Raw genomic sequence first — 15,906 nt, forward strand, 5'->3', positions numbered from 1 at the left:
TGTAGAAAAGTTCTTTGCTAGTATGTAACATGAAGGATCTCTAGTGCAGTTCCCAGTAGAGCCCTCATTTCCATTTTAAACATCAGTAAACCTTTACTCTCCAGATTTCTATCAACATTCTGAGTCCTCACCAGTTTGCCCATTAAATCTATAACAACAACAACAAAAAAATTAAATATCCACTTTAGGGTATCATAGTGTTTCTCTATCCTGCATCTCCAAACCTTTCAAAACCCCTCCCACAAACCAATTCTAGAGGCTTCTGAATTGCATTTTCAGGTATAGTTATAGAAATGACCCTGCTTCTTTTTACCAAGTTTATGTGTTAGTCACACATAACTTTTGAAATAATCAACTTACAGAAGTAAGGTTGATTTTGGTTCATGGCTTAAGTTAAGCCATTGGTTCATGGCTTAAGTTAAACCATAGTTCATGGTTTCAGTCAATGATCATTTGGCTACATTGATTCTGGACCCAGGATGAGGAAGGACATCTTGGTATAGTGGTAAAACAAATTTTCTCATCTCATGAAAGGAGGGAAACACACACACACACACACACACACACAGAGAGAGAGAGAGAGAGAGAGAGAGAGAGAGAGAGAGAGAGAGAAATAGGTTTGAGTCCTAATATACCCTTTAAGGACACACCCATAATCATCTACTTCTTCCTACTAGGTCCCAACTCCTAATATTTCCTTACTCAGTAATAACCTCAGCTGTGTACCAGGTCTTCAACACATAAGCTATTGAGTTATATTTAAGATTCAAACCATAGCACCATCTAAAATATCAAAGTGTGCTTAATTATTCTAAAAATGTCTACCTTTTTGTACTTGATGCATAAGCCATGACCCTAAACACAGAGAGGGAATTGTTAACCACTGTGGCCCAGAGTCTTCAAAAGACATCCAACATAACTGAAGATGAGGCCAGTACAACCAGAAGAATGAATCGTTATATGTATGATATGTCAAAATACATTCTACTGCCATGAATAACTAATTAGAACAAACATTTAAATAAAAAAGGGAAAAGGCCAGTTATTCTCTCAATTAGGGGGTTTCTTCCCAGTTGATGTGTTGCTTTTATTTCTCTAGACATTGAACTTTGATGGTTCTCTGTTCTGTTTTGTAGACCATGGAACTTATTCCAATCCCATGGTTTCCCACCGTAACAAGGAAACTGTTCATTCTACTACTATACCTAAAGACCTGTTTTTGGTTCCCTCTGAAGTGTAAATCTGACTTCATGATTCTTCATTCTTGTGTTTCCTCTCTCAGCCACTGTTGTTTCTTATGCCTTTATTGTCTCTACCGTCCTGCACATACCCTCAACCACTGGGCAGTGGAAGGCCTTCTCCACCTGTGCATCTCACCTTACAGTGGTGATCATCTTCTACACATCGTGATCTTCATGTATGTCTGACCATGGAACTTTGCTTCAATTAATTCTACCAAAATTGATTTTATCTGTATATGCAGTCTTCATTCCCATGCTCAACTCCATTCTCTACTGCTTGAGGAACAAGAAGGTCAAGGATGCCATCAGAAAATCCATTGCTACTGGCCAAGCTATTATCTTGAGAGATTCTTTTGTTTTTTTTTTTTCTTTTTTTCTCTCATCATTTGCTTTAACCACAAAAAAGCACCTTCATTAGAGAAGAGTCTATGATTGTAAACACACTGACCTACAACCATGATTTAGGGTTATGAGACTAGAGTTAAAATAAAACCCACTTTTGTCAGATCTTCATTATATGCTCCCTTTTATAAGGCAGTAGATGGAGTAGTCAAAACTCTGAGATACTTATTAGTAAAATAGTTATAATTTTACTGTTTATGAAGAACATGTTAAGAAATAATCAGTTACTATCCACTTTTAGATTTCTGCTAGTGAGGTTATTTCATTTTAACTGGTTTATTTTAAAAGTCCTCTATCTGAAGAGGGGTACACAAAGAGGAGTTTCACATATAATGTGGCCTGTTCATTGCTTAAAGAGGGGTGGAGACTGGATCCTTTTATAATTAATTGAGCTTATTGATATCTCATTTTAACTATTTTTTAAAATTTAAGAAGATGAGAGATAAATTTTCTTTAGACTCTAATAGAAACACTATAAAACACTATAAAGAAAAGTGTGTGTGTGTGTGTGTGAATGTATGAGAGAGATTTCATGCTTTCATTTTTTAATTTCCTTCTTTGTTATAACTTTTGCATATAGTATTTTGGATAAAATAGAAAAAAGACTGTAGGGAAGCTAGTGGGTGCTCATTAAAACCCATTCCTTTTCAAGTAAAGGAAGCATCAACATTGTCAAGACCCAGGGCTTTGCGTAGATGGCACTTGGCTACCTTCTTTTAATTTTGTAAAGGTGAATGCAAGATCCAGTTTAGTTGTTTAAACTTTCATTTGGCTATTACAAAATAGTGGAAGAGAGATTCTGTCTGACTCAATAGAAATATTGAATGAGTAAATTAATAAAATATGGTCTGCTAAAAGTTTAAGAATAATATTTTAAATGCTTTGGAAAATACATTTCATGTTTTAATTAGGTACTGATTTATGTGCCATCTATGCTTTATTTACTTAATTATGTATTATTATTAATTTTTATTGTTTTTAAGTACACATTGACAGTAGGGTGTATTTTTTAAAATTAATTAATTAATTAATTTGTTCTAATTTGTTATACATGACAGCAGAATGCATTTCAATTCATAGTACACATATGCAATCCATTGCAATTTTTTTTTAATATATTTATTTTTTAGTTTTCGGCGGACACAACATCTTTGTTTGTATGTGGTGCTGAGGATCGAACCAGGGCCGCACACATGCCAGGCAAGCGCGCTGCCACTTGAGCCACAACCCCAGCCCAATCCATTGCAATTTTGATCTCATTCTTGTGGTTGAACATGATGTAGAGTTACACTGGTCATATATTCATATATAAGCATAGGAAATTTGTGTCTGATTCATTCTATTGTCTTTCGTATTCCCATACACCCTCCTTTCTCTTCATTCCCCTTTGTCTAATCCAACGAACTTTTATACTTCCCCTCCCTAATCCCCTGTTATGAGTTAGTATCCACATATCAGAGAGAACATTCAACCTTCAGTGTTTGGGTACTGGCTTTATTTCCTTATCATGATTCTCCAGTTCCTTCCATTTATTGGCAAATGCCATAGTTTCATTTTTCTTTATAGCTGAGTAATATTCCAATGTGTATGTACTATCTTTTCTTTATCCATTCATCTGTTGAAGGCACCTCGGTTGTTTTCATAACTTGGCTATTGTGAATTGAGCTTCTATAAACATTAAAGTGGCTTTGTCACTGTAGTATGCTGACTTGAAGTCTTTGGGTATAAACTGAGGAGTGGGAAAACTGGATCAACTGGTGGTTCCGTTCTATGTTTTCTAAGGAATTTCCATACTGTTTTTCAGAGTGATTGCACCAATGCTTTATTTTATTTACTTTGTCCTTACATTTTCTTCCCATTTCATGTTTGGTTTTATATAATGTCAGATGGGGATTTTTATTTTACTTTTATGTATATTAAGATGCTTTACAAACTACAATAATTCCCAGTTAATCTAAATTTATTAGATTCTTCTTGCTTTAGCCCAAACCTAGTGTTTTCCCAAGGACAAAGTACCATTTTTCTTTAGCCAAAATATAGCCTTATGATCCATGATCCATGATACATATAAGGACACTATAAGTAATCTAAGATGGTTTGTCTTGAACAGTATAATTTTTACCCCAATACTAGAATATTCTGCTCTTTTGGTATGAAAAGGGAAAATTTTCCTATGTGTATTTCTGCCTGAAAATCTTTATTAATCACTAATGGACAATTGTTGCAATTTTGAAAGCAAATAGTTTTTTTAAAATCATATTCTCACAACAAAAATGAAAAGTAATTGAAGTAATATGTTAATTAGACTCTTAATTATTCTACAATGTATACAATGTATACATATGTCAAAAACATCACATTGTATCTCATAAATGTATACAATTATTGTTTATCAATGAAAAATGATTTTTAACTTTTGTTCATCAGCCCTGGAGTCATTCATTTAGCTTAACTATGATCTATATTTGGAAACTAACATTCCTCTTCTGGTCTAGACTATCGGTTATTTATTTATTTATTTATTGTACCTGGGATTGAACCCACAGGCACTTAAACACTGAGCCACATCCCCACCACTTTTCTGTGTTTTAATTAGAAAAGGGTCTCGCTGAGTTGGTTAGGGCCTTGTTAAGTTGCTGAAGCTGGCTTTGAACTTGCAATCCTCCTGCCTCAGCCTCCTGAGCCACTGGGATTATGGGTGTGTGCCATGGCATCCACATAGACCATCTGACTGTTAAAGTTTTATATATTACCAGTGAGTGAGGAGATGAGTGTATAGGGTATTATTGTTCAATTGGTATGGAGTCATAGTTATACAGATGATTCACTTCTCAAGATTCACTGTACAACTTAGTGCCTATAGTTGTACAACTTAAAAATGTGTTGAGGATGAGATCTTATGCAAAGTGTTCTTAACACATACAAAAATCAAAAGCACACAAGGCAACTTTTGGAGATGATGGTAATGGTAAAATAAGTATATAAATATGCCATTCATCAAATTTTATAAATTAATTGTATACAATTTTTGCATAGCAACTCTATCTCAATAAAATTGGGAAGAAGAAAGAAAGAAAAGATTTACTTACTACTGTTATATCTTTGTTATATACATCCTCTGTGTCCCTATATATTTTCAATTTTGCTTGATAAATCAATTTTCCAAAAGTCATGGTTTGGTTGTGGGGTGTCCTCCTAAAAGCTTTTGTGTTAATGCAGGAATGTTCAGAGGTGAAGTGACTGGCTTGTGGGAGTTGCAACTAATCATCCCATCCTAGTTGGACAGATTGGGTGGTAACTGCAAGCAGGTGGGGCGTGGCTAGAGGAGGTTCGGTACTGGGGTGTGGCCTGGCAGGGTGCATCTTCCCTCTTGCCTCTCTCCTCTTTCTCTGTCTCCTTCCTGACTCTGCCATGAGCTGAGCAGCTTCCCCCAGGATGTGCTGCCTCACCTTGGACTTAGAGCAATGACCGTGGCCATCTACGAACTGAGATATCTAAAGCTGTGAGCCCCAAATAAAATTTTCCCTCCTTTAAGTAGTTCTTGTCAGGTATTTTGGTCAGCAACTAAAAGTTACTTAAAATACCAATTGAATCATCTTATTGCCTCTATAGCAGTGCACATTTGCCTTCCTTTTACTATTACGGATTTACCTTTCATACTGCTTTTACGTTAATATTTCAAATATTTTATTTTAAAATGTTTAAATATACAGAAAATTAGAGAACATAGTACCACTGACAATTTTGTTCATAGCTTAGATTTTTTTTTCAATTCAAGATTAAAAACTGTAAACAATTACATTTTATAATTTTTGTATATGTAATATTGTACTCCCATTATAACTATGCTACGTTATTCCAAATGAGAAGAGTGTATTCAAGAATGAAAGATGAAGTGACCCATAATTGAGTACTTTCAGAAAAGAGAATGATAGCTAATGATAGACATTGGTTATTCTGCACATCCTTCAGGCATTAAACCAGCAAATAAACAGAGAAACAGATAGAAGAAAAATATGATAGGCAAATTATCAAAACAGGGTAGCAAGAAGTTTCACAGGTGACTAAATTGGTTAAAAATTGTCTTTAGAGAAATTTTCCTTTATATTACAGAAAACTGTTAGACGTAGGAAGACAAATTTTTAAAATAATCTTTTCTAAAACTTTTATAATGTTGACTTTGGATAAATATATTAACAGACAGGCTTTTGATCATATTATGAATTAAACTGTGTCTCCACTCCTGCCAAAAGATATTAGTGAAAAATCAATGGGTGTGTAACCGATGTGATTCTGCAAACTGTATACGGGGTAAAAATGGGAGTTCATAACCCACTTGAATCAAAGTGTGAAATATGATATATCAAGAACTATGTAATGTTTTGAACAACCAACAATAAAAATTAAAAGAAGAAACCCTTTAATAATCTCATAATGTGATATATGAATATAGGTTCTTTAATAGAAGTAGTTAAAATGAAATCAAGGGACTGCGGATATAGCTCAGTTGTATAGTGCTTGCCTCACATGCACAAGGCCCTGGGTTCAATCCTCAGCACCATTTAAAAAAAAAAAAAAAAGAAAGAAAGAAATCATTTGTGTTGTTCCTAACCCAATATGACTGGTGTCCTTATTTAAAAAGGGATATTGCCAACAGAAGTGGACATGTACTACTGATTATTCCCAGAGCAAGCTCAGAATTCTTCAATTAAATAACAATAACATAAAGAAACAGCCAATCACAGTGACTTCTATGTGCCAGAGAGTCTGAGGCAGATGAATCACAAGTTTGAGGCCAGAGTTTAGTGAAACCCTGTCTCAAAATAAAAAGACCTGAGGATGTAGCTTAGAAGTAAATTGTGCCAAGGTTTAATCCCAACTATCAGGAAGAAAAAAAGAAAATAAACAAGTAATTCTTTTCCATTAAGTCTATTTTTATTCACCTTTAAAAATTTTGTTTTTGTAGTTGTAGATGGACAGCATGTCTTTGTTTATTTGCTTATTTTTTTTGTATATAGTGCTAAAGATTGAACCAGTGCCTCATGTGTGCTAGGCAAGCACTCTGTCACTGAGTCCCAGCCCCAGCCCCTTATTTGCCTTTTTAATTTTCAGAATTTATTTAATTTAATCTGTGGCCTTATTATTCTTGAGTTAGGACAAAGCAATCCTTTCATGATCCATTTTCTTGCAGTATCACAACATTAACTTCCCCTGTAGAAAATTATCCAGAGCCTGGATAATTGGGAAGTGGAACAGGATGAGGTAAGAGTTACTGTTTTAGGATTAGACTCAGACAACCGCTCCAGATGATTTCAGTTCTGTTGACCTTAGACTAGTCACTATCTTCTTTCAGTGTTTTTTCTTTCTTACCCCTTCGATTTTGTAGACAAGTTATCAAATCCTATGTATGCAATAATGACTAAAGAGTTAAGTAATTAGAATTAAAATACTCTTGCAGATAAAATGTATCAATAATTACTGTTATAAATATATATTTCACTGGTAGTCTTAATAAAGGTATATAGGCAAAGTTTATTAATAAATATGATAAAAGATTATAAAAAATTTTGCACAAATAGAAATAAATCTTGCTGGAAAAGCCCAGCCAGGTGCACACCTGTAATCCCAGCAGTTTGGGAGATTGAGGCAGAAGAATCTTGAGTTCAAAACCAGCCTCAGCAATTTAGTGAGGCCATAAGCAACTCAGTGAGACCCTATCTCAAAATAGAAAATAAAAATAGGACTGGGGATGTGGCTTAGTGGTTAAGTTCCCCTAGGTTCAATCCCTGGTAACAACAAAACAAGCAAACAGAATCAATATAGTATAACCTAGAAAAATATGAATCTGTTCCTACATCTGTCAACTAATTCAAATACTTAAATCTTACAGAAATTTTCTTTTCTTTTTTTTATTGATTTTACTTTTTTAAATACACAACAGTGGAATACATTACAATTCTAATTATACATATAGAACACAAATTTTCATATCTTTGTATATAAAGTATGTTCACGCCATTTCATGTCTTTATGCATGTACCTTTTTTGCATTACAATTCTTATTACACATATATACCACAATTTTTCATATCTCTGTATATAAAATATATTGACACCTAATTCGTATCTTCATACATGTACTTTGCATAATGATGTCCATCACATTCCACCATCCGTGCTAATCCCCTGTCACCTCCTTTTTCCTCCCACTCCTCTTCCCTATCTAGAGTTCATCTATTCTTCCCATGCTCCTCCACCCTACCCCACTATGAGTCAGCCTTCTAATATCAGAGAAAACATCTGGCATTTGTTTTGGGGGGATTGGCTAACTTCACTTAGTATTATCTTCTCCAACGCCATCCATTTACCTGCAAATGCCATGATTTTATTCTCTTTTATTGCTGTGTATATATGCAACATTTTTTATCTATTCATCACTGAAGGGCATCTAGGTTGGCTCCACAGTTTAGCAATTGTGAATTGTGCTGCTATAAACATTGATGTGGCTGTGTCCCTGTAGTATGCTGTTTTTAAGTCCTTTGGGTATAGTCCAAGGAGAGGAATAGGCTGGGTCAATAGCTGGTTGTTCCATTTTCAGATTTCCATGGAATCTCCATACTGCTTTCCATATTGGCTGCACCAATTTGCAGTCCCACCAGCAATGTATGAGTGTACCTTTTCCCCCCACATTCTTGCCAACACTTATTGTTGTTTGTCTTCATAATAGCTGCCATTCTGACTGGAGTGAGATGATATCTTAGAGTAGTTTTGATTTGCATTTCTTTGATTGCTAGAGATGGTGAGCATTTTTTCATATATTTGTTGATTGATTGTATATCCTCTTCTGAGAAGTGTCTGTTCTGGTCCTTAGCCCATTTGTTGATTGGGTAATTTGTTTTTTTGGTGCTTAGCTTTTTGAGTTCTTTGTATACCCTAGAGATTAGTGTTCTATCTGATGTGTGAAGGGTAAAAATTTGCTCAAAGGATGAAGGCTCTCTGTTTACCTCACAGATTGTTTCTTTTGCTGAGAAGAAAGATTTTAGTTTGATTCCATCCCATTTATTGATTCTTGGTTTTAATTCTTATGCTATAGGAGTCTTATTGAGGAAGTTGGGGCCTAATCCCACATGATGAAGATTAGGGCCTACTTTTTCTTCTATTAAATGTGGAGTCTCTGGTTTAATTCCTAAGTCCTTGATCCATTTTGAGTTAAGTTTTGTGAATGGTGAGAGGTAGGGGTTTAATTTCATCTTGTTGCATATGGATTTCCAGTTTTCCCAGCACCATTTGTTGAAGATGCTATCATTTCTCCAGTGCATGTTTTTGGCACCTTTGTCTAATATAAGATAATTGTAATTTTGTGGGTTAGTCTCTGTGTCCTTTATTCTGTACCATTGGTCTACCAGTCTGTTTTGGTGCCAATACCATGCTGTTTTTGTTACTATTGCTCTGTAGTATAGTTGTCTGGTATAGTTATACCATCTGCTTCACTCTTCCTGCTAAGGATTGCTTTGGCTATTCTGGATCTCTTCTTTTTGCAGATGAATTTCATGATTGCTTTTTGCATTTCTATGAGGAATACAATTGAGATTTTGATTGGAATTGCATTAAATCTATATAGTACTTCTGGTAGTATGGTCATTTTGACAATATTAATTCTGCCTATCCAAGAGCAAGGTAGATCTTTCCATCTTCTAAGGTCTTCTTTGATTTCTGTCTTTAGGGTTCTGTAGTTTTCATTGTATAGATCTTTGACTTCTTCATTAAATTGATTCCCAAGTCTCTTATTTATTTATTTATTTTAGGTTATTGTGAATGGGGTAGTTTTCCTCATTTCCTTCTCAGAGGCTTTGTCACTGATATACAGAAGTGCCTTTGATTTATGGGTGTTGATTTTATATCCTGCTACTTTGCTGAATTCATTTACTAGTTCCAGAAGTTTTCTGGTGGAGTTTTTTGGGTCTTCTAGGTATGAATCATATTGTCAGCAAATAGTGCTAATTTAAGTTCTTCTTTTCCTATACATACCCTTTTAATTTCTTTAGTCTGTCTAATTGCTCTGGCCAGTATTTCAAGAACTATGTTAAATAGAAGTGGTGAAGAACAGATCAGCAGAAAAAGCAGTAGAAAGCAAGAAATAATTAAAATTAGAGCTGAAATCAATGAAATTGAAATGAACAAAACAATGGAAAAATTTGACAAAACAAAAAATTGGTTCTTTGAAAAAACAAATAAAATTGACAGACCCTTAGCCACGCTAAAGAAGAGAAGGAGAGAGAGAACTCAAATTATCAGCATATGTGATGAAAGAGGTAATATCACAAGAGACACTATAGAAATAGAAAGGATAATTAGGATTTATCTTGAAATCTGATACTCCAGTAAAATAGAAGACATTGAAGGCATTGACAAATTTCTTAAGTCATACGATTTGCCCAGATTGAATCAGGAAGATATACACAATTTTAACAGACCAATATCAAGTGAGGAAATAGAAGATGCCAATAGAAGCTTACTAACCAAGAAAAGCCCAGAACTGGATGGATACGTAACCTAGTTCTACAAGACTTTAAGGAAGAACTAATACCAATACTCTTCAATTTATTTCAGGAAATTGAAAAAGAGACAGTAATTCCAAACTCATTCTGTGAGGCCAATATCATCCTTATCCCCAAACCAGGCAAAGACACATCAAGGAAATAAAACTTCAGACCAATATCTCTAATGAACATAGATGCAAAAATTATCAATACAATTCCGGCAAATCGAATACAAAAACATATTAAAAAGATTATGCACCATGATCAAGTGGGATTCATCTCAGGTATGCAAGGTTGGTTCAACATATGGAAATCAATAAATGTAATTCCTCACATCAATAGACTTAAAGATAAGAATCATGTAATCATCTCAATAGATGCAAAAAAAGCATTTGACAAAATACATCACCCCTTTATGTTCAAAACACTAGAAAAACTAGGGACAACAGGCACATATTTCAACATTGTAAAGGCAATCTATGCTTAGCCTCAGGCCAACATCATTCTAAATGGAGAAAAATTGAAGGCATTCCCTCGTACAGAAATTTTCTCAGATGTGTTTTTTTTTTATTTCTTAGTTGTTGATGGCCCTTTATTTTATTTGCTTATTTGTATGTGGTGCTGGGAATCAAACACAGTGTCTTACACATACAAGGCAAGTGCTCTACCACTGAGCTACAACTCCAGCTCTTCAGATATGTTTTTAAATACCAGCTAAAGCTATTTAATAATGGTCATGGATCCTCAAACAAACAATAATTTAAGCTTATTTTACTAGATAACTACTGGAAAAGGGTGCATATTTCCATTTATCTGACAATTTAAGTTTGAGGATGCCAAGATGCCACCCTCATGCCCTTTATACTCTTGATTCTGCTGCTAATCAGAGAAAGAAGGGACAGGGGTAAGTGACTTCTTGTGTCCCTCTGATGCTCAGAGCATACAGTTTTTTTTTAATATTTAGGGAAGGGTTAGAAATTAAAGGAGATTTGCAGAATTCAATTTATGATCAGAAATAAACTAAACGAAATGTCCCAAGGTATCTCATTGTGTGAAGAGGTAATAAAGTGAGTTATTCCCAAGAGAACCCAAGGGAATATCTTGTTTACATCAACTCTCAGGACCTCAATCTTTTAACAGTTTCTCTTAGAAAAAGATTCAGCTCAGTGTTGGTGCTTGAAAAATAAGTGTTTTCTTCCAGCAAGAATACAGCAAGAGTTTGGAATAGAAACTAGTGCAAAATCCATTTTGTCAGGAGAGAAGGTTGAATGTCCCTGAGACTATTATCTGTGCATCTACAGCTTAGACCTCTGGATCTCTAGTATATTAATGTGAACTCCTCTCATTCATCGTTCCCCTGCCCTAAAACAAACTCATCCCAGGCTCCAGGTAAGGAGGAAGATGGTGAAGTGACCAGAAAGGAAGATTTTGAAAGAAATAAGATTCTCAAAAAACAGAATCTTGGGTGTATCCTGAGAAAAGGCTAAATCTTTATTTTTACAGCTAGTCTATTTGGGAGAGGAGATTTTTCTTTTTCCAATTTTCTTGAGAATCCTCAACCCTAGAAATCTTGTTACTGGACTCTTCATGAGGGGTTGAGTTTAAGTACTAAGAGTTTTGAGAAACCAAAAGTATAATTTTCCTCAAACTAGTTATGCCTTTCCATACTCTCCCTATTGTCTGGTCTTGATTCAGTCCTTTCAACATTAGTGTTTTCTTCCTCTTCCTCTTTCACTTTTCTTTTCTTTCTTTCTTTTTTTTTAGTACCAGGGATTGAAATCAGGGGCACTTGGCCACTGAGCCACATCCCCTGCCCTATTTTGTATTTTATTTAGAGACAGGGTCTCATTGAGTTGCTTAGTGCCTTGCCATTGGTGATGCTGGCTTTGAACTCATGATCCTCCTGCCTCAGCCTCTCGAGCCACTGGGATTATGGATGTGAGCCACTGGGTCTGGCTTCTTTCACTTTTCCTGTAATCTCTTCTTGGGATGAATCACTAAACTCACAGGGCTCTGCCTCAGATGTAAGACAGAGCTTCTTGACATTGGTCACCCATTGTCTGGGAAGTGGGAAGGAGCCAGAGTTTGATGAGCACTAATGTGGCTGTGAGGGTACTTCAAGTACCAGTACCAGAGTCTTCCAAGGCCTCAATACTCTCTCTCTCTCTGGGGTTAGAATGAGAAATAGAAAAGACTTGCAAATTTAGGGTCTCTTCCTCTTTTCACTTAAAACTGCCAGTGATGCGCTCTCACCTAGGTAAGTACCCCAGATTACCCTGTGATTTTCCTTATTGCATGATCTCTCCATTCCAAGGAGATCAACTAGCTGGACCAGCATCAGCTCTGCTTTTTAAATTTCCTACAATGCTTTAGATGGAATGAATAGTGCTTAGTAATACTAAGAAAGTCATGTGTGACATTGCCTACATGCGGAGTAGGAGTCCATTCATTCCCTCAAAGCCAAAGGACTCTCTGGTAAGTTAAGCTAGACTAAATTCAGACTCAATCTAGATGAAAATTCTTTAATAGAAACTTGTCATCCCGTGGACTTGAAATCAAGTCACACTTGGCAGCTCATGAGCCAGTGGTCCAGTCACAATGGTTCACACTTTTTCTATACTGCCAGCTAGACATAGGGTCTTATGTGAGAGGGGAAAAACCTTACATGTTTGAAGTCTTGGACTACCCTCTATCTTAAGATGGTCCTGCCCAGAGGGCTGACTTTCTGCGCCAAACATCTCTATCCTAAAGGGTAGTTCTAAGACGAGTATTTCAATCCTTCTCAGGGATCTCACTATACCTCTGAGTCCCAGTCATCTGCTACCTTCTCTGATTCTTTCTATGATTCACTTATCCATTAACTTGGATCCTGTCATATGTTCTTTGTTGCACGTGTACAGAAAAATAGAGACTTTGAATAGTCTGACTGGCTTCAGAGCATCAGACCAGTGCCTGATTCCTACCAATGCACCCAACCAGCTGACTGGACATTCTGAATGAAACTGCAGCATGAACGATGTCACACACTGATAAGACATTACAAGTATGTGGACAGTTGTTGTGGCTGCATGTGTTCTTCATGAAGGTCCCCACAATGTGTGGTGTTGCTGTGGCTAGTCGCCTCTTTATAGTTTTAGCTCCACTACAGAGGACCCTACCTGCCTTACCCTTGAGCACCATCATCACAATCAAAGATTATTTCTCTGATCCAATGAAGAATTTAGGAAAGGACAAGGACTGTGGATCATAGCACAATGGAAACTGTGTATTAATTGCCTTTTAGTGGGGGAAGGTGTGCTTGTATAGATGATAAATAATCCACTGGAAAAAATGTAAAAGTTGATTATTTAAATCTGCTATGTGATGAAATTAAATGTAAGTTCTGTGCTGTAATCAGTAAACTAGAAAGTAAACTATAACTGGGGCTTTCTACTAGAGGGACAATTCCTTTCATTGTTTCAAATCCATATATAATATGCTCTTTTTCTTTGCCTCAGATGAATAACATGAATTTTCCAAGAAGATATTTCCTAGTATTATTTACACAATTGTCAAACAGCAGTTATGATTTATTTACTCTCCCAGCAAGGATCACCAAGAAGGCATAATGCTGGTGTAACTGTACCTACCAACCAAAGGGCTCCAGGTGAAATATCAGGATGGGAAATAAGAAAATCCAGTGTCTTACATGTTTACAAGAATTTAAAAAATCAAGTACATTTGTTCTTCCATGAAGGGCTCACTTACTGGATTGGATGTCCCATCATAGTCAATGTTTGATGGTTCAAATCTGTAGACAGGCATAAATATCCATGGGCAGAGAAAACAAAACTTACCTGACTGAATTCATCTTGCTGGGCCTTTCTTCAGATCATCAGACCCAGATCCTACTGTTTGTGGTATTTCTCATCATCTACCTGCTAACGGTGTTTGGCAATCTACTTATCATACTCCTAATTCACATTGACTCTCGGCTTCATACACCAATGTACTTCTTCCTCAAAAATCTGTCATTTACGGATTTCTGTTTCTCTACAACTATTGTTCCTAAGATGCTATCCCATTTTCTGGTTATAAGAAAGACCATTTCATTTATTGGGTGCTCAACTCAAATGTTTTTCTTTCTAGTAATGGGGTGTACTGAAAGTTCACTTCTAGCAGTGATGTCCTATGACCGCTATGTGGCAGTCTGCAAGCCCCTGCACTACTCTGCCATCATGACCCACAGGGTTTGTGTTTTGCTAGTCATAGGGTCTTGGGTTAGTGGAGTATTTGTATCTTTAGTAGATACCACTTTCACTTTATGTCTCCCATACCAGGGGCCAAATATAATTAATCATTACTTTTGTGAGCCTCCTGCTCTTTTGAAACTGGCGTCTGAAGACACCTACAAAGCAGAGATGGCTCTCTTTGCAATGGGTGTAATAATCCTCCTAGGTCCTGCCTCTCTCATTCTTTTCTCCTACAGGAATATTATCTCAACTGTGATTCAAATACAGTCAGGGGAAGGGAGGCTTAAGGTCTTCTCTACCTGTGGTTCCCATTTTATTGTGGTTATCTTCTTCTATGGGTCAACAATATTTACTTACATGCAGCCAAATTCAAAGAAAATGAATGAAGGGGATAAGGTGATCTCAGTGTTCTACTCAGTCGTAACTTCCATGATGAACCCATTCATTTATAGCCTAAGGAACAAGGATGTGAAGGAGGCTTTAAGGAGAGTAATTAGAAGATAGAACCTATTAGTGGCAGTGATCTTTCCATTGGTATATAATCAGGGGTATGAAGACATTAGAAAGTTCTCCATTTTCAACAGGTTTTATTCTGAATGATCTCTCATCTGAGACATCACCCAATGTGTACATGTCCTTTTACCCATCTATGAATATTTCCCGGTTCGTCTACTTGCAGTCATGCTAAAGCTTTATTCTCTATGACCACTGCTCATTTGCATGGTGACAGCTTATTGATTAATATATTAAAATATTTTAAATAGTGAACAAGGTTTCTATTTATGTGGTCTTATTGGTGCACCAATCCATTTTCATACAGGGATATTTCCTTTGGCTCTAAGCTCTACAACTACTTGCTAAACTCATGCCAGTACCATCCATAGCCACTTATGCATCTTAAAATCCTGACAAATATTAAAAGACCAGATTCCACAATTTCCTGTAAGAAAAATGTCAGTGATTTTTGTTCCATGAAACTCTGATAATAGGATCATTTAAAAAATATCTGTAGAGGTCCAAACTACTGTTATAGACAATCCAACCACAATTGGAGAGAACTGTTAATGTAGATAACAAGGTCCAGCAACAGACTTTAATATCTCACACACTGTCTCTCTCTTAGGATAATTGCTGGCTTGAGGAAACAAGAATTGAGAACAAACTTCCTATACCAGAACTGTCATGTGAAAAACCCTGTGATATTACAGTACTCCACAGTTTCTCTTCCCTCTGACATGCTCACCTCTCCTCTGTAGATTTTGCCACTATCCATTAAGATCTCTGTGGGAAGTGGAACTGAATGGCTGACATATAAGGGGAAACATTGGAGTTTGTTTTGTGGGATGAATTAGTCCCTTTAGCTTTTTCTAAATATTGTTATAACAATATGGCAGAAGCACCACTGATAACATACCTGCAGCTACTTGCTGTCCCCGCTTTAGAAGAAAATCCAGTTGTCTTATTCACCAGACTCAACTGAATGTGTCACTA

General features: G+C 36.1%; 1 protein-coding gene across 1 annotated transcript; it reads left to right on the top strand.

Annotated features, from left to right (window-relative positions):
• The first annotated feature begins 13,983 nt into the window (after positions 1-13,983).
• On the top strand, positions 13,984-14,919 carry LOC114078917 (olfactory receptor 2D3-like). The gene has a single exon (XM_027919973.1). The coding sequence runs from the start codon at positions 13,996-13,998 to the stop codon at positions 14,917-14,919; it is 924 nt and encodes a 307-aa protein (XP_027775774.1). The 5' UTR covers positions 13,984-13,995.
• The last annotated feature ends 987 nt before the right edge of the window (positions 14,920-15,906 follow it).

This window comes from Marmota flaviventris, chromosome 9 (assembly GCF_047511675.1).
Source record: "Marmota flaviventris isolate mMarFla1 chromosome 9, mMarFla1.hap1, whole genome shotgun sequence".
Classification (NCBI taxonomy): Eukaryota; Metazoa; Chordata; class Mammalia; order Rodentia; family Sciuridae; genus Marmota; species Marmota flaviventris.

Bases quoted from the DNA above. Each gene is read 5' to 3' on its own strand.
- LOC114078917 (XM_027919973.1), top strand. From the start codon at position 13,996: ATGGGCAGAGAAAACAAAACTTACCTGACTGAATTCATCTTGCTGGGC.